This window comes from Falco naumanni, chromosome 6 (genome assembly GCF_017639655.2).
Source record: "Falco naumanni isolate bFalNau1 chromosome 6, bFalNau1.pat, whole genome shotgun sequence".
In the NCBI taxonomy this organism is placed as follows: domain Eukaryota; kingdom Metazoa; phylum Chordata; class Aves; order Falconiformes; family Falconidae; genus Falco; species Falco naumanni.
The window spans coordinates 73,627,545-73,647,262 of record NC_054059.1 but is presented as its reverse complement, the minus strand read 5'-3'; the positions used below and the strand labels follow the sequence as shown (position 1 = coordinate 73,647,262).

At 46.3% G+C, this 19,718-nt stretch overlaps 1 protein-coding gene across 2 annotated transcripts in view; it reads left to right on the top strand.

Moving 5' to 3' along the window:
- Positions 1 to 5,366: 5,366 nt before the first annotated feature.
- The window catches only part of BLK (BLK proto-oncogene, Src family tyrosine kinase), a 45,797-nt gene continuing 31,445 nt past the window's right edge, over positions 5,367 to 19,718 (top strand). The window contains exon 1 of one of the 2 annotated variants that reach the window (XM_040599174.1): positions 5,367 to 5,818. Coding sequence is in view for 1 of the 2 variants with exons in the window: in XM_040599175.1 (XP_040455109.1) it covers positions 14,702 to 14,781 (80 nt within the window). In the remaining variant the exon portion in view is untranslated. Of the gene's footprint in view, positions 5,819 to 14,661; positions 14,782 to 19,718 lie in introns of those variants that run through there. The other variant, XM_040599175.1, reaches the window with a different exon arrangement.

Sequence of the window (19,718 nt, the reverse complement as noted above, 5' to 3'; positions counted from 1 at the left end):
GACAGGGGAGAGAAGAAATTTCTGTCCTCGACCCGAGCCGAAGGTTAACCCCTCAAAGCCTGGGGACAGCTCTCTAAAGCATCCTATGCATTTCTCTCCACAGGCATCTATTGCAAGTCTGGTGTCTCAGGACCACAGGCTGTGTTTGCAGACCTGGGCGTAGAAAGGATTAAGTGTTGACCATCAACATCTAACCATCCAGGCCCCTTCCCACATCCAGCTTTTGTGATAGAATTCCCCCTACAGCCTACTTTTTTTTTTTTTTTTTAACCCTTCCCTTCTCCTGCCTAACCCACCCCTCCTCTCCCTCACTGGCATTAGGGGGAGATATATAGCCCTTTCCTGAGCCTGGCATCCCAACAAGGGCCTTACAAACCATATCACAGGGCTGGGATTTTCCACCTCCCTTCAAATGCCAGCCAGACTGGGGGTGCCCCAGACCCCACCAGTGATTTAGAGGCTGCACCTGTACAGTTTTAAGCACAGGGGGAGCAGGCTCCCTGTGAGACGAAGCAATGCAGATTCAAAGAGTAAAGAACAGAATTTTCACATTTCTGATGCAAATGCAATTTAAAAATTTTTATCTTTTTTGCTTTGCCAGCACCCTTTTTTGTCACGTTTCAGATATGCATATGCAAACTCAGTCTGGTGATCAGCTCTACTTGTGCTGCAGGTGGGCACCAGACAGCTTGCACCTACCCTTCCTGGGGCTGCTGGCGATGAAGAAGGACCAAGGAGGTGGAAGAGATGTTGCCTTCATGCTAAAATTATCTGACATGGACCTACAGCTACACTTAAGCTTTTAGCAGCGAATGGGTGGTTCAACATTTCCTGCAACACCTCATCAAAATGAACACTGGGTCCGTGCCGATGAACCGAACAGCACCAGGGAATACACATGGGCACAGGAGCCTGGTGAAACACAGACCCTGGTCTGGTTTTGATGTGGGATGAGCAATCCCAAGGAATGGCTCAGGAATGAGCAAGACCGAGGCCCCTTCCAGGCAGACGAATTGGGTGCTGCCACCCAGATTTGATAGCCAAGAGCATTTCATTGCACGGATGTGGCCCCACAGGGTCATTTGGCCTGAGGGCCAGAGACCAGGTCTGGCATGGGTTAGTTTACTAGCAGAGGTGTCGCTACCAAGGCTGGACATCTATCTCATCGCAGTAACAGACCACACACTATCACCCACTCCTTCTTCTGTAATTTTTTTTTTATTTTTAAATTTAGTTGTGTAATGGATTTCAAATGAGCTGCCATAAGACACAAGTGAAAGGCTGGAGCCAGGTCCCTCTGAAGTCTCTTCATGGGTTTTGAATGTTTTTGGCCCTGAATTTATTTTAAGTTGTCTTCACCCAAAAAAACTGTGGTGGGGAGCTGCTGAAGAGCAGCAATGTTCCCACTGATGAGAGGAGCAGCAGACCAACCTGCAATCAGGTGCAACGAGTCAAAATAACTCTGTGAATCACTAAGACCATTCATACCTATGGCTCAGATTTTTTTTCTTTTGCTCAGATATATTGAGGCCTTTCTGTTGTACTCAGAGCTCCAGAAAGTGCCAGTTCCCAGAGCTACATCCCACAGCACGCCTGGGCACAACACCTTTTCTAGTGGACTCCTGAATCCTTGGGAACACTGGGATCCAAGCCTGGGTCCTTGCTGGGATGTGGTTTTGCAAAGCCCAAGCTGGGAATTGTTTGCTGTAGTGGTAATTCCCTCCATATTTTATAAGAAACCCAAATCTCCTGTGCCAATCTGAGCACCACAAGTGCTATAAAGGTAGCTATGCCCTATAGCCAGCTAAATTTCATCTGGACCTTCTAAGCTGCCTCTGTATCCCCTGATATGGGCAGAAATAGCCATTCCTCTACCATAAAGGCAGCAGTTCAACACAGCTTGGATATGAACAATCTGCTTCTTGCTCTGACTCCTGGCTTTGGGTGACTTCTCATCAGGCATCCTTCCAACAGAGCTTAGAGGAGCTGGACCTCCTGGCAAGGAAACGTGGCCATTCTGTGGGACTCCATGCTGGGAGGACCTTGCAGAAGCATTGATGGTTGCTTCTCAGTTGGTCACCAAAGGAATGCATTTTCCTCAAAGCAAAGTTCCTGGGACCCAGCCTGCTCATGCTGGGCTGGAGAGAGCAGGCTGTGACGCTCTCAACCATCACCATCCTATCCTAGCCAGGTAAAGCCTCCACTCCTGCACATGGACTTGTACCAAGTCCTCTGACATCACTGGAGGGCCACATGGGAGCCAGTCAACATGGAAATGTGGCAGAGTCACCTAAAGAGGGCAGCAGGTCTCCAGTTAATGATGCCCCCTGGTCACCCCAAGGGAAATGATGCAAGCACAGAAGACCTGTAGGGGGTTGTGGTCACCTGGCTGCTCATCTCCATGGATCACTGAGGGACCCGGGACTGGCCTTTTTCAGTATTGCTCTGTTTTTTAGTCTGGGTCAGCTTGTTTAGGAGATGTTTTCTCCCAGCTGGGATAACACAGGGTTTCTGAGCAACACAAGGGAAACACCCCACCACAAGGGTGGGTGTTTGTAACCATGTGTTTGGCCCTGCTCTGTTTCTGGATGATGCTGAGCATTCATGTCTCACCCTGCCAAAAAGGTGTGCATGCTGGGACTGAGGAATTGCCTTTCCCATGGAAACAGTTGTCCATGCCTGCCTTCAGGCCCAGCCTGGCATGTGATGCAGATTAATTATCAGTTACTGGGATGTGGCACAGGGAAGAATTGGACTGCTGGGAATCTGGAATAATGTGGCAGGTGGGGCTGTTTCAGCATAAAACAGGCTCAAGCAACAGGGAAGGTGGGTTCTGGACCATATATCCTGCAGGCAGATGGAGGTAGTATGATGCAGGTGTGCAAGGGGAAAGACGGTGGCATGTGAAGTGCTTCAGGAACAAGGCAAGGGGCTGCAAATATTTTACCGCTATTTGGAATAGTTCTTAACCTTGACCCTCCTCATTCATATACCATCCCTGTGAGCCATTAAGTTTCTTTCTCAATATTTTGAAAGGCTGGTATTTTGTTTTCCTATGCATTTCCAAACCTATTGTATTGTTGGTCCATCCATCAACCCATCCCACCAAATAACTTGTAAACTTTCTGGTGAATTCTAGCTGAGTTTGATAGAGGAGGAGATGTTACAAAGATGCAATGAGGTGGCTGACCAGAGGAATGAGGACACTAAGTCCACTAGAGGAAAAGCCTCACAGTGAGCACCACCAGGGTGTTAAACACCAAAGCATCAACAGGAAATCAGATTTCGTAAGTTTTACTGTCATGGAAGATCATGATGGTTTTTGCATTGGGGTATCAGTGATATTTTCTCTGTAGTTTTCTCCCAGGTGAGTCAACACCAAAGACAAAAGCAAAAGACAGTTGTGCCTGAAGTCCTACCAAAATCATGGTAGGAATTTTCAGCCTATCTGTTTTTTTCATGGGCCAAAAGGAATCAGTTTGGTAACTCCAGAACTAACTTTGCAAATGCATATATGGAGTTAGTGAATTATTCCTCCCTCCAACTCCAAAAAAGTTTCCAAGCCCTGAAGAATTAGAAATAATTTCTAAAGAAAATCAAAACCTTTTCCAAAGATTTGAAGTGTCTCATCTGTAATGTCTTTCCTCTGATAAACCTGCTAATCCAATTCATTGCAGCAATCCATAGAAGCAAAAAGCATTTAAAATCGCAGGACTGATATGTAGGGGTTTTCCACCACTCTGCTGGAAAAAGGGCTTGAGTTCCACTGTAACCAATATATTTGTTGTAAATTATTTTTCAGAATGGCTAGTGAACCAAAAATTCCCCTTCCAGTCTTACCTGGCTACCCAGTAAGGCATCTTCACTGAAAAACACAAGAGTGGAAGGATCTTGGGTGGACATCAATCTCCTCAAATTTCAGTTAAAATTTTTTTTGATTACCCTCAACTTTTTTCCTTCACTTCCTGAGCCACGGATGGGAAAGGTAAGAAAAGTCCATCTCAGACACTTGCTTAAAGTTGGGATGAAAGAATGATGAAGACAAAAGCTGCAGCATCCTGGTCCTTGTTACCCCCCTTGGTGCCAGAGTCAGCTTCTGCTCATTTCCACGTCAAGAGCTGGGTAAAATTTCTGGATCTGTAATTACTGTTCAGAAAACACAGTTTCACTTCAACACTTGTGGCTTGACAAACTGAACCTGGACAATCAGCTCAGGGCAAAAAAATTAAAGATGGATAATTTTTTTTTTACTTTTTTTCAGTCCTGCAGTTTGATTTTTCACATTCCTGGATCAAACTGTCCCCTTGTGGGGGCATTAAAATGAAAACAACAAGTGAAATGTTGTTGCTTGTTAGATTCTTCTGCTTTGCTGTTATTTCAGTCAAATGAATGAACCATAAAATCAGACATTTGCTCCCAATGACCACTATTCCAGAAAGATCCATGCTTTGGATGTTGTGCCCATCCCCCAGACAGCTATCAGCAGGAGGCTGTTATGTCAGCCAAGGATGCTACCTGAAACTGCAGGACCAAGACCCAAGATTCAAAGTTCTCTTATATAAAGTTGCCATCCCTCATGTTGAAGAAGAGTTGATAAACAGCCCACCACCCAGTCAGCCTCAGGCAGGATCCCTGTTGTCCTATTTGGTGAAGATTTGATTGGCTTGCCTTTCTGCTTGTCTTGGTGTGGCAGAGGCTCTACCCAAAATCCAGCAGGATCAGTAGCTGACACACTCTTTGGATGGGCTGGTGGGTCTGAAACCCTGCAGATGAGGGTGTAAATGAGAATGATGGAGCTTCACAATATTGCACAGTGCCCAAAGACCCTTGCAGGTAGCAGGCACCAAAAACCCCAGCACAGTGAGATCTGAGCTGGTCCCTGCCCACAACGGTTCCAGGTCAGTAGTGGGCACTCAGCCCAGGCAAAGCTTTCTGCATCACATCAAGTAACTAATTGCACAAAATAGAGGGAAGGCAGATCTTACAAGATCTTACATCCATGCTCTAAAGAGACATCAGGATGTGCTCTCAGCTGTCTCCCATGCCCCTTTGCCCCCACTGCCCTAAATGGCAGCAGCTGTCTTGTACTCCTTGGCGAAAGGCAGCCAGCTCTGAAAAGGAACACAACCACTCTCTTCAGCTAAGATTTGAAGCAGAAACAGAACCTCAAATGGAAAGTAAGATTACAGCACCGTAACCTAGATGATTACAAAAGGGGAAACTGTTCAGATTAGAACCTGACTCGAGATAAGCTCTCCCAAAGGTTAAGCGCATGCAATAAATACCTCCACGCCTGCCATTGGCCAAGGCTGCTCTTAGCTGCAAATGGGCCAATCTAGAAAACTCAAGTACCCATATTTCTCCTCCCATTTGCAGACCATTTTTACACCCCGTGGCTCCAAGGCATGACTTTCAACTCACACCAGCCTGAATGAGAGTGATTCAGGGCATCATTTGCAGTGGGATGGTAGTTTTTATAGCCCACCGAGCCTTTGTGGGTAACAGTTCTTCTAAGGTAGACACAGTTCTAATATTAGCGCTAAATGAGCAGTGTGGTTATACTACTAGCCCTTAATTGCTATAAGTGTAACAAACCAGTTTGACTTGTCATTCAGCTGCTGTCGACAGGAAACCACTAACAGCAGTCAACTGACGACACCAAGAAGAATTAGGGTTTCTCTTTCTACATGCTCTAAGGATTAAAAATTATCAACATGAGCTTATGTTCTTAACTACACACACTGAAAGGGATTTTTAACTCTGGTGGACAATTAAGATCGAGCGGGATATGATTTAATCCAAACATAGGACTCACCAGGTAAGTGCAAACAATTTTCCAGCAATTTTGCTTCATTCCTGCTGCCGGTTTATTTCCCAGAGCTCCACTGGGTGCATCCTCTCAGAGTATTTAAAGATTTGGCCCATCTATGGACCAGTGGTAATTAAGCCTTTAAAGATTGGGAGTGGGATGTTGAATGGGCCGTACTGCTGCTGTGGGTCGGGACAGGGGGCACCTCTTTCTCTCCTGGCAACACCTCATCGCTGAAATCAGGGCACTTTCTGAGGTGGGACTGATGCTCTAAGTCAGATGCTGACCCAGTGGGCACAGGCCAATCTCTCTCTCTTGAAAAAAAATAAAAGTAGATGAAAGCCCTTTAATTAGCAGGGGGTGGATGAGTTTCTTGCAGCTAAACTCCTTGGGAAGAAGAGAGAGAGGAGAAAGTGAAATCGGGGACCCAAATCTGAATCTAAGGGGAGGTAGAAGTTTGGATGCTCAGGCTCTGACTCAGCACCCATGGGTGCTGTGTGCAGTGCAGAGAAGGGTTGAGGCTTTAATTCCTCTTCTGCCAAGAGGCATATTTGGGGCTGAGGATCTCTGCTTTCTTTTGCCCCACTGAAGGTGGGTTAGATGGTGTCCTTGAAGGCAACATTTTATTTCCACCAGCTCCTCTATTCAAGCTGGTAAAACCAGTGGCAGGTTAACGCTGGTTGTGGGCAAAGCTTCTGGCAAGTTGGAGATTTCCAACAGTTACAGGAAGGATGAACATACTGCTTCTCCCCTTGGTCACTTCCCATCCCCATACGCACAGAGTCAACACTAAGTCCATAACTTTCATTCCTGATTAGAATTTAGGCCAGACTCAAAATTCCACAGCGCTCTGACTCGGAGTCTGGCTGTCTCAGAAGCTGCCTTTTTTGCTGTGCCACTTCTGGGAGGGAATAGCAGTTGCAGCACTGTGGGACATTTGCACCTCAGACCTCCTCAGGTGTTTGCCTGGGGCTTTGTGGCCAGTGATGCCTGGCAAGACAATGCTCCTCCAGGTGCTTTGGTTACCCCACTTGTGAAATCGGGGCATTTCTTGCCTTTCTTGCAGGGCTGCTGTGATATTTAATTGATTATGGATCTGTAAAAGTGCAAAATCAGGACAAGATGCGTACACTATCAGCAGTGAATGTTCCTGCTGCACACAGAGCACACACATGTGGTTCCTGCTCTGGTACGTGCTGAAGAAGAGAAGGCAGATGGAAATTAAGAGGAAAAAAAGGACAGCTACAAGGCAGCAAAAGCACCCTCACTAGTATGCTCCATTAGTCATTCTGTCAAGGTTTAAGTAATTTTTATCAGAATATTTGGGGGCTGCAGAGCTTGTGATTTCTTTTCCACATTTTGTTTTTTCTCCCAGACCTCCTGCAGTATTATCATTATACTGATGCACAATAACCTGTGAAAAAACCCCAACTTCTGGCCCATGCTTGTTTTGTTCTGCCAAAACAGGGCTATTGCTGCACCTTGAGGGTTACAAAGGCAAAGGCTGAATTTTCTGATGGAGGAGGAAAGACACATTTAAGTGAAAATTTCTCAAAGGTGCTACTGATTTTTCTTCATCTGCTTTTCCAACGACTTTCCATGCTCAGCTTAATCAACATGGGGTGTTCTGTTGCTTTTATACCCTGGGCTCTCAGCTGAGATGGTGTGCTACCCATCCCCTGTTAAGTAAACCCACAATATCCCAGGCTGAGCATCCCACTTCTGCACAATTTGGGCTGTGTGTTTGTTTCAGACAAGGCTATCAGCTCTTTTATTTCTGCTTCATGACTTTTTTCCTGACTGACCTTTCAGCCTTTAAATCTCTGTGGCAGCTTTTTGAGCACATTAGAATCCTTAAAGGTCTTGAGGTTGTGTTTAAGTGCAGACAAGGCTTTTTGTCATCTCGCTCCGGTGTGGAAACAGGTCACCATGGGTTTTGTGGGGGTCACGGCACTGTATTGATCAGGGGCACTTAGGCACATCATTACTTCATCATGATTTGTCTTCCTTCCTTCCCCTCATTCTTTCCATTCTCTCTATATTAAAATGGGGAGTTTCCTTGCTGCTCTTCCATGGTTGACAAGACTCTGGAGGCAACCAAGCATTGACTCCATGTGGGTGAGCTCCCCTATAAATAAGGTTCAATCACAGGCAAGAATTTTGCAAGACACCTGGGGCTAAATCCTGCTGGAGCCCTCAGTAGCTCCAAAGTTTCCATTCACATCTTCGTTTTACATGGTGCAAGTCAGCTTTCTTGTTAGGTTGACACCACATTGCAAGATTAGAAGTAGCTGAGGGGATAAAAAAAAATGCAATTCCCCCTTGGCAGAGGGCTTGGCAACAAATTGCAGCCTCGAGGTCCTGCTGCTTGTTGTGGAAGAAGTGGCTGCACCACTGGACATCACTGTGAAACTTGAAAGAAAGTACATCACCATATAAAACGGAATATACAGGATCTCAGTTATTGCTTAAAAATAAATGCCAAGGCACAACATACGCAATACAAATGTAAACCAAGCCTCCAGTATTTCATGCTGAACAAGCCATTTGCTTCTCACAGGTCAGCCTGTCTTCCATAGAAGGGTTAAATCCATGTGAATTCCTTTCACTGGCCAGCCAAAAAAAATCCCTTCTAAAAAACAAACCTCAAAACACAGCAGTTTCTTGTGTTGAAATAAAAAATAGTTTCTAATTATAATTTTTCCAAGAAAAAGTTGCAGCTGAGCAGAATAATGTTTCTGCAGTTTTGCAAAGTAATTTTGCCTTTGTTAATGTTGGTTAGTTTTAAGTCAGAAAAGATTGCGGGCTGGCCTATTCAAACTTCCAAAACCAAATATAAATGTTTGAAGGAGAGGGACGCAGCTGAGCAAAGGTGTGGAAAGTGTGATCAATGAGGAATTTTTGCAAGAAGTAATGTTGCTTCATTTGCCAGGGCGGCTGCAAAGGAGGGTATAACTTTGTCCACCATGGGCAGGACAATCAGTTGGTGGTCTTTCAGTAAAGGAAATCAGTGCTGATCATTAGGAAGTGATATTAAGGCTGTGGGAATAGGAGGGCTGGGATAGGCTGACAAGGAGCGGTGGGAATTTCCATCATTGTAAGCCTTGAGGTGCAAGCTAGGTAGCCTCTCAGATGCATTGTAGGTCCAGCAGATTAATGACCTTCTAGCAGCAGTCCTACATTTCTGCCATCCTGTGAAATATATGTGGCTTCTGAATTGAAATGTGCTTTTCAAAATCTCTCTCCTGCATTTCCCCCCTCTTTATTTATTTACATAGTCATGAAATTATTCTCTAGATTTGACCAAATCTCACTGATCATTTTTGCTCCTCTGTAAACTGTGAAATGTGTTACTGATCAAAAAGCAGCATGCAGGACTCCTCAGGTCCTGTGTGTCAGGCATGTCGGAGGCAGAGCAGAAGTAGAAAACACATGGTTTACAAATGAATCCTTTCCTACCTAATGAGGAGAGAAGAGTGAAAAATTATTCAGTTGTCTGGGATGTCTGGTCTGCCTTACTGATGGCTGAATATGCAACACTTGATGGATGAAGGTAGGTTGGAAAAACTCTGTGCCATATCCTTCAAGGTTCTTATGGCCAAGAGGCAAAAGAGGTGATCGGCTCTGTGCCCAGGTCCTTGGAGTCCCAATTTACTACCAGCTGTGTCTCGTACACAGAAGGTCACAACCTACCCTTTTCTCAGATTTTTGTGCTTCCCTGGGTTATGGTGGCTAGTGGTGAAGGACCATCAGGTCACATGAGGTGTCCTCATAAGAAGGTACTCCTCCGTGAAACCCTGGGGTGGGAAAGAAAAACCTTGACAAAATGGCATGGGCAGAGTAGCTGCAGGACTTATTTCAGCCCAGCCAGATGCTTGCCCAGTACCTGAGCTGTGATAGCACCCACATTTAAGTGAATAGTTGTTAATGGTGAATGGCTCGGAACCATGAAGATTTGGGGCAGAACATCTTAAAATATATATGTGTGGGAGGATAATGCTTGAGAAGTGGGCTTTGAATAGAAGTTAAATTTCATCTGTGGAAAAATCAAGGCATCACCTGCGATACGTGATGGAAGGAGGGAGAACTAAGATCATAGTAAGCAAATGGAGAAACTGATATAAAAACTTTAACTTGACTTTTATCTGAAGAGCTTTTCCTGGCTGTCTCTTATGTATTTAGCCTTCACCATTTTAGAAGCACAGGAAGAAGACCGCAGCTGCTTGAGACATTAATATAGCAGACTTGCATGGGGAATTATTTTTTTTCCAGTAAAAGATGCCAATATGCACGGTAGTTTTGTGACAGAACCTTTCCAAAGGTGGTGATTTCCCATGGAATGCTTTTTTTCTTGGAAATTTTGGTGGAAAAGTGGCAAAAAACATTCTGTGTAAGTCACTGGCAGGCTGCCAATGCATAACAAGGGAACCATGAAGATGGGGCTCTGTACAAGAGAGGTCTTAGCTATGTGGGAAGAAATCTGGGTTGTTTAAATGCAATATTGCTGCTGCTAATGAGAGTAGGGACACTGGCAAAACAAGAAACTTGAGAAGATATGATTTTTTTGTGGCTCTGATGCAATAGAATAGAATAGAGCAGATCAAAGATGAGGTAACCTGAATGTGGATCAGCCCCATCACTTCTGTGCCATAAATAATGACTTCTGCAATAGATCTGCTGCAAGATTTGGCCTTGTTCTGCCACATTTTTATCTCTTTTGATCACCACAGGGAAGTTTAAATATTCTTTTAATTCTGAAAGTCAAGCTCATCTATTTTTGAATAAGGCATTAAAAAATTGTGGGTTTTTTTTTTCTTTATTAGCAAAGGGAAATAATATTGAGGTAGGGTTTTGGCTTCTCCAAGTAGCTAATAGGCATAGCGTGAGCAGTGTAGAGGAAGCCTGGCAAGGAGGACTGGTATGGGTAGGAAAGAAGAATCAGCACAATCATGTCCAGCATGGACAGGCTCTTGGGAGCAAGGACCACAACCTCCTCCAGCAAGGTTTTTTGTGAGGGCTGATCCTGCTTTGGGACAGAGTGCTGTTCAGTGCTTCTCCACTGGCTCTTTTGTGCAAGCAGTTGTACTCGTTCTGAACAGTGGAAATTCACACTTCCATGAGGTCACCTGAAAAGGTGTCTGTTTTAAAATGTTTACCTTTCTCCTCATTAGTTCTTTTATATGTGAGAAGAAGAAAAAGAAAAGTCACTTTCTCCTGCCAAAAAGGCTTTTCCTAAGTGGGGCCAGACAAAATCTCTTTGTGGTCCCTACCAGCAGGGCATCCCCCAGATACCATCAGATGAAGCCACTGCTGTATTTTCATCTCAGTTCCCCCCTCTTCCCAGTGATAGCCCTGCAGTGCCCATGGGTTTCAAAAATTAATGACAACAGTGAAACAAGAGGCAGCTCACCACCACCCTGTACTCAGGCTGACCTGGTACCTGGGACTAGACAAGGCACCTGTGTCTGAGTGTCATCCCAAACACAGTGACATGTTTAGGATAGTAAATCAGGGGGAAAGGTTCTCTTGGAAAGCAGAGACCCAACAGGTGGTTCCCCAGCAATGGGACTAGACTTTCCTAAACACAGTCCAGGAGCTAGCCCAGGATGGGGACAAGGGATTTGGACAGAATCACAGAATCATTTAGGTTGGAAAAGGCCTTTAAGATCATCAAGTCCAACCATTAACCCAGGATTTCCGAGTCCACGACCGAATTTTGAAGGGTGGGAGAATGAGCCCTGATGTTGCCTATTTTAGTAGTCATGATGCTGCCTCAAAGAGTCACAAAGTCTTAAGTGCTCAAAATGGAGGCTGGTGGGTCTGTTATAGTGCATCAGCTTCTTCCAGGAGCAACAGCACATTGCATTAAATAAACTTTGAATACACTAGAGGAATAGAAACAGGAGGTTCAGATGGTGAATTAGGCTACTCATTCTTAATAGGGAAGAGAAAAACATGGCCAGACCATAAAAACAAGATCTGGAGGGAATGAGCTGCCCATCTTTCGCAGCAGCAGTATAAGGAAGCAGCCATGGGGGCCAGTTTCAAGAGGAGAGGTGCCTTTGTCCCTCATGGTGGTTTCAGATCAAAGCTGGAGTCACCTCTGCAGGCAGGCACTTAACAGGAACACTTTTGGTTCCATGTGAACTGGATAAAATGCAGTGGGAGTGGGTGGTGCTGCAGAAGGAGGCTATGTAGTGGGCCACCAATGTAGATGTCTGGCTGTGGGGACATCCTGGTGGGCTGTGGGTCATCTGGAGGGAGGCTGCCAGATTTTCTGGTCACTCTCTGCATTCTGTGGACTGTTGGGTCCTGGAGGTCTGTCTTACAGGCAAACCTAAGAGCTCATGGGCATTTACTGCATGGACTGGACCTCTGGTCTCCATGCATATCTTATAGGGAACCAGGAAGGGTAGCAGAAGCAAGCCAGCTTCAGGATTGCACACTTGTATAGAAACCTCCAAAGATACTGGAGAACATCTGGGGACTGATGTATGAAAGCAGGGTGGAAACCACTGCCAGACAGACCCTACTCGGCTGGGTGAAAATACAGCCTGGACTTTCAGGTCAGGGAAGAGGGGGCAGGTGGTGACCATCTGGGGTGACCTGGGAGCTCTATGTAAGACTTTCTCTCTTTTTGTTGCCCTTTTTCACATACTTTCTCAGTGGTCTCCCTCCAGCTGCTTTCAAAGGACATCCCTGAGCTGTCACTTCATGATTTCTGAGTAAGCAAATTGCAGAAAGTCACTCTCTGCCTGGGCTTCTTGACTCCAGGTCTCATCTCATGGCCATGGTCCATGCAGGTCCAGGCATGACCCAGCCTGCAGGAAACAGAATAGGCACAAGGGTGAAGGGACATGCCCCAGGTGACATGTAGGGGCACAGCCAGGATATCTCAGATACTAAAAAATCCTCCCTGGGATGCAACAGGCAGACCACACCATATCTAATCCCTTTTATTTTTACTTCTTGCTTCTGACCTGCTTGAACCGTGGCCACTGCTGGAAGGGTCTTTGCAGCAGCCTGGCTGCAGCTGCTGGGTTTCCCCACTGTCAGCATCAGGAACGTGTCTCAGATCAGAAGCAGATTTCTGTCTGGAACTGCCACGCTATTGCCCTGTTTCCCAAGATGACTTGGCAGCCACTAGCTTACTTTGAAGCCTTTGCAGCACCTCATGGTAGGTCCTCTTTCCTACCTCAGCAGTGGACGACAAGCATCTTTCTAAAAAAACAACTTCCCTTTTCATAGGAATAGGAAGTGAAGCTTTTAGCAAAGAAAGGTCAGGTACCTCAGATACACTCTCCACCAAAGGACAAGCCCCTTCCCTAAAGCTCAAAGCACTCCAGCTAACCCTGAAGCTGTCCTCTCCTTCCCCAGCCCCAACCCAGCCACCTCCATCTCTCTCCCCTGCCCTTAGCTGCAGGAGAATTGAGCAGGCAAAATGCAAGCCGGCAAGGGAGAAGTTTGATGAGTCTGCAAGGGCTTCCTCATTTCTGTATCTCCTTGGTATGCAAACAGCAGACCTGACTCTGCAGGACACCTGGCTGAGGCATGATGGGGTAGGTGTCTGTTCTGGTTGTCTTCAGAGTCACCCTGTTCTGACCCTCCAGGGTAAGAGGAACGAAGCAACTCCTGAGCACTCACAGACCCCCGCTTACAGCCCAGACAGCCTTGTAGCCCTCCATGGGGTTGTCTTCCTTTGTCAGGAGCACAGAGCAGTTGCAGAGCCAAGGCTGACTTCCATGCAATGCATCTGCTGGGGATTTACTGGGGGGAGCACTACACAGCCCCACAAGCAGTGCTGGGGCATCAGGTGTGCATGCTGGAGCATCACACAGCATCATGTCCTCAGCCAGCCTCATCTTGTCCTTGGGTCTTATGGCTGGTAAAGGTCCTCCGCTTTGACCTCAGCTTAGATCTGCCCCATGAAGCCTTTTCTACATTTAGGTGTGCATCACACTCGGCAGATGTCGGCTTGTGTTTGTCCTTCTCAGTGAGAGCAGCTGAAGTACAAATTATCTGAGGTCATTCCAGCCTCGAGTTGGCCAAGACCAAGAGTCCCTTCCCTCCTGCTGCCCCATGCAATGCAAAAATTACCCACAGTGGTTTACACAGTGGTTTTAGGGGGCCTCGTCTCTGCAGCAGCTTAAGAAAGTACATAGAAAACAGCTTAGAGAAGACAGCGCTTTATGCACTCTATGGGAAGCCTCAGGAGACTGCAGAAAAAATCCTGCTTCTTATACAACATTTATATCCTAAGGCAGAGGTGCTTCAGTCTCCCTATCGAAGGTGCTGAGGCAGAATGAGAAAGTCACTTCCTCAGAGACACCCACAGGTCCAGGTCTTCATTCGTTAGCCCACGCTGCTATGGTTGAGTAGGTTCATAGAGGGTTGGGGCTCACTGAGCAAGATGCATTTCATCTGAAAAAAGGCCTTTTTTTAATCACAGAAAGGAAAGATCATTGCAAAGCTGTTTGCACACTGGAAAACACAACCCATTCACAGTCATTGTAGCTGTTTTTAATGACAGCTGTTAATAGCCTGTAGGTTTTGCTGGGTTTTGTGTCTGGATTCTCTTTGGGTTTCTTGCCTTCCTCACTGCTATTTTCATTGGACAGATTGTCTGAGAAGTGCAATTCCCTCCCCCCCCCCCCCCCCCCAGATGATCATTTTTATGTTCAAAATAGAGCAAGGAATCCTTGGGGGGGAGAAAAGAGTCAGTTCTGACACAAAGACCTGATTAAAAAAAGAAAGCCCATTAAAAGCATTTGCAAAATCAGGCTGCTCCTGCAATCTGGGGGTGTAACAGTCAAAGCAGTCAGTCCCATGGATGGTGGGGACGTGGTGGGAGCCAGAGGTCTCTAACAGAAATTCTGCAAGGCCCTCAGCCCCATGGAGCATCTGTCATGGGTCGGACCAGTGGTTCGTCTGTCCTCGGATCGTGTCTCCAGGAGCAGCTGCGTAGGAAGCAGGCAAGTAGGGAACATCCCACCCCCATCCACATTCCCCTGAGGGTGGGGAGAAGCCCAGCAAGCCTCCTTTTCCTCTCTTCCATCCCTCCCTCACGTGATGCCCCCCCCCCCTCCCGCCCTGTTTCTCTTCCCCAAGATCTGTAGGGTAGAGAGGTGATGGGGGCACTGCCCAGCAGCAGCTAAGATCCAGCCCCAAGGGGTGGTTTGCAGGGATGCTGTTCCTTTGGTTTACTGCAAAAGGAGAGGAGGACAAATAAGTCCCAGACATGCACATCCTGGTACTCCCATTCTTCCCTGTTGCCCCAGGGTCTGGGGGTTAAGACAGGGTATATGTGTGGGGAAGGCTGGCTGGAGCTGTGGTGAGTAGGGTGAGTACTCTGACATCCAGTAGCTATTTCCGACATGAGACTGGAGGTGTCCAGGTGGGAAACTGGAGATGTATATCTTTCCCTATAGTCCTTTGCCTCGCCTGAGGTTGGCGGGAGGGAGCATCATTCCCTCTGAGACCTGACCCAAGGAGGGGGTCTCTGATAGCAACGAGTGCCTGAGCATCAGCCTACCACCAGCTTCTTTGCTCCTCTTGAGATATGACTAATGGGTCCTACTAAATGCTACCCTCTTGCTAGGAAAAAGCAGCCTCTGGGATGCAGGGCCTCCAGGAAGGGCCTTCTCCAGGACAGAAATGTGGGTGGCCACATGTAAAGGTGTGGAGGAACACCTCATCCACCTCTTTCTTGTCCCAGGGCTGTGAGGGCTAGGACCTCTCCACATCCCTACAGACCAACATGATGTGCTCTCAAAGCGCTGTGAAACAGCGCATCATGGATTCTGGCCAAGCAAGTGTGGCCTGTGCCCACTTTCATAGAACTTAGATGTCAGACAGGGATGGCCTGCAGAGAAGATTTCTCCCTGCTGTGCTCCAGCTCATCCATAGTCCATCCACAAGCCTGGCCTACATGTGTGTTGGGCAGCAGATAGATTTAAGTTGAAACTTGGGCTGAAATTCCAGCCACTGCAGAAATTGCCATCCAGCAGTGCAGTTTCATGACAAAACTTCTCACACCTGAGGGACCCCAGAGATGCTCCAGGGACCCAAAGGGATGTACCTGCTTCTCCTGGCCCCATCTTCCTCCTCCCTCTCCCCTCCAGTGCATCCCACCTCCCTGTTCTGCAGGACCTGAGGTCCTGCAGAGCCATCCCCAGCAGACATCCCACATAGCTGATGCAATGCCTGGGGCGAGCTCATGGGAAAAGCATGTTTAAGGGAGGTGGGATAAGCAGCCTGCCATGTTGCTTTTCCCTGCTCTGGGACCCTGAGCCCTGGCTCTCTTTCCTGGCCTGGAGCCTCTTGCTGAGCATCTGCCAGGTTCCAGCAGGGTGCAATGCTCAATGTAAGCAGCCATTTTTCCTCCAGACAGATGTTTTCATTAGCATATGACCACTCTGGCAACAGGCAGCTGTTTTCTGCTTCTGGAGAGAGCAAGAATCTTTTATTTTCTTTTTCTTTTTTTTTAAACCCTTCCCCCTCAAGTAACTTTCTGTGTCTGCTTAAACTCAGGGTTCTGAAAATCTGTGTGCTGCTACCCTGCAGCCTCACACACAGCCTTCTCCCATGGGGTGTCCCAGCTATTCAGAAAGGCCTGAAACAGCCAGATTTTCTGCTTGGTTTGTTTGCTTGGGCCAGGTTCACCTGCAAAGCATGGCCTAAGAAAGACAGTAGATTCAGGGCAGACTTAAGTTGCGATGGAGATGGCAAGCTGACTAGGACTGCAGCAAGAGAACCCAAAATCAGCCAGCAGGCTCCAATCTCATTTCTGTGATGTGTAGCCCTCACCCAGGAGTAAATTGCAGGAGCCCATAGCTCCTGGATTTGTCCTCCACCTGCTGTGGACTGGCAGGGAACTGATGTTGCCAAGACCAGTTTGGCCACACTGGCTGTGCTCGAGACTGGGACCTGCAGCAGCAACACTAGCACTTCACCAGCATTAGCTGGTCCTGAGGCTTGCCCTTCATGCTCCCTCAAAGACCTTTTACACAGGCCAAAGCATTTGAAAGAGGCCTCAATGCAAGCACAAATACAACTTGGTTTTTTTATCCAACAAAGACCAGGACTGGATGGGATCTAAACATTGCTGGTAGGATATTCCTAGTTCTCCAGCAAGGATGCAACATGCAAGCCAGACATCTGCTTCATTCCCCAGCAAAAACCATGATACTTCTTGCTCTGGGTTCTCCAGCTTTTCATGGGGACTTCTGCATTGCTGTAATTCCTCCTCACACATCTTTTGGCTATGAAAGTCCCCCTGATGTTAGCTGGCGACCCAGCACTGTCTGTATCACAGATCTCGCTGCCCTCCCACTTGCAGGGAGGGGTCTTCAGCAGGACTTTGGCCGCTCTGTCTTAGAGGACAGTGGCAATAGCCTCCACCTTCTGCCTCTGAGAAAGACCTTCTGCATGGTCAGTGCTGTTTATAGCACAGCACGCTTGTTTGTAGCCACCTGCTAACCACCTCCTAGCAACAAAGCAGCTAATAATTTTAAAAAAAGAGATATAAACTTGAACAAAACCCATTAAAAGTAGAAAGCAGAAAATGCTTCAGTAGCAAATCTTCATTCCTTTTAAAGCAGCTGATCTCTCCAAGATTTTCAGTATTTCTCTGGTTTTGTGTCTTGCAAAGCAATCCAAGAGTGCCAGGTCAGGAGCTGCATTAAAAATCTATTTTATTGAGGAAAAGGAGAATTTAATGCATCTGGGATATTCCTAGAACTGGGGGAAATTATTTTTTTTACTGAAGTTTTTGCTTCTTGCTGATGCAAAAATACAAATTTGGAATAGTTAAATTATTGTATCCAAAGCAAGTTGATTTCAGCAATTCTTTCTGTAAGGGGAGGACTTGCAAAGAAAATTAAACATTTAAAACTGCATATATCTGTATTTTCAAAGTATTTTTTTAGAGTTTCTAATGAAATTTCCTTTTAAAATGTGGTGTTTTTTTTTAAAAAGAAGACATTCTGGCATTTTAAAATGAAGTGAAATACCTAGTCCTGGTGAACTATGAAAATGCTTTGTTGGGCCCACCCTCAACTCTGAATGGAAAGGGGGCTCATTTTGTGATTTCACTGGGCTTGGGGGAGGGTTTTGGAGCTGCCCTCACAGTGAAACACTATTTGATTTCTTGGGTCTTAACCTGTTTTTCCGTGGCACAGTTTCGTAGGGGTGAGGCAGATGATGAGCTAAGACTTCTGCTTTTCTGCTAGATTCTGTCTTGGTTTTTCCCTGTACCCACCCATGCAATCCCAAGGCCATTTGTCTGTGTCGTCCACATCCTTGTTGCAGGAGACATTGCTGCATTTACATCAGAAACAACTTTGAGCTCTTTTGCTCTAATAGCGGAAACCAGCCGACCGCACTAACTGTTGTGCCCATGATGCAGGGCTGCTTACCGTAAAGACGAGATGGGCAAATGCTTGCAGGGCTTGGATTAGCCCAGGTACCTCCATCCCACCCTCTGATCTGCTGCAACAAAAGGTGTAAGTACATCCAGCAGATCCAATTTGATACCATCCTGTTAGCTTTAACCTACCCTGGGGGCACTCAAAACATGTGGAGCATAGGGGCAAGGCAGGTCTCCAAACCTGTAGTCAACAAAGATTTGTGTCTAACTTTACTGGACTGAGTTCAGGTTGGTGGGTTGCCTCTGTAGGGTATGTTCTCCAGTCCTTTTTGAAGATGAGCAGGTGATAGGACATCTAGTCACATCCTCCCCACTCCACCGTGAAGACATTGCCCAAATGCCAGCAGAAGCATTCCTGGAGCAGGGCCTTGTGGTGGGATCTTCAGAAGACCTCCCCTTCACCCACTGCTGTGGGCACATCTGTACCTGCATTCAGCTTAGCTAAAACGTCACCTTAACTGCCGCTCTAAAGGTTACGAATATTACCTTCTGTCACCCTGCACGTGGGGCACACAGCACGTTTTAGAGATCCTATACAAGCATCCAGTGTTCCTGCGACCTGCCTGCTTGTCCCACACATGTTCAGAGCTGGATGCTACACAGAGCTCACTGTCCTGGCATCTATTGACTTCTTCAGCAAAGGCTTGCTTGACTCTCCCAGGAAGACCTCTGTGTCAAATACTTTTATTCAAAACTTACCAGCAGCCATGCCAGTCTATTTTTGCCAAAGCTTTTCAAGCATATGGAAAGCTTTTGTGTTGCCTTATTTTTTTTTTGTCCCGTTTTGATTGCTGTTTAAAAAGAACTTGTTTTACAAATTTTCTTGTTTTGAACTTAAGTAACGTTGAGGAAACAGGTTTCCCCATACTCAGTTATTAAATAGAAACAAACACTTTTAGATGTGAAAAAATGTAAATTAACTAAAGGAAATTTTCATGCTTTTCTGAGTTACTGTTTTCTCCCAAGTGTTCCTTTCCACTGGGAAAAAACAAAACAAACCAACCAACCAAAACCCCCAAAAGAATCAAACAAACAAACAAACAAAAAAGGCTGGGAGAACTACTATCCATTACTTTCCTCAGAAATATTTTTTTGCGAAGCATATTTTAAAAAATATTAATCAGAAGCAGAAACACAGCAGAACAACATACATTCAACTCAGCCACCTTTTTTTGGAAAAAAAAAAAAAAAAAAAGACTTTAAAAAATGAAAACTCCACCAGCTGTGGGCTGGGAGCTTACCAGCAGCTCTCTGCATCTGACAACATTTGTCTGCAACACTATTTTGGGAATTTGTATAACATCTGCCAGCATGAGGGATGGTCGTGTTGGCTGCTGAAGGCTGCAGAGGCAACCTGGAGAACATGACCCATAGATTTCATAGGCACTGCAACTACACAGAGCTGTACTAAAGTCTTTTGTGCATGGGTGGGAGCGAGTGACCTTTGTGGGAGACTTTTCACTGGTTCCATTTCCCAGCCGT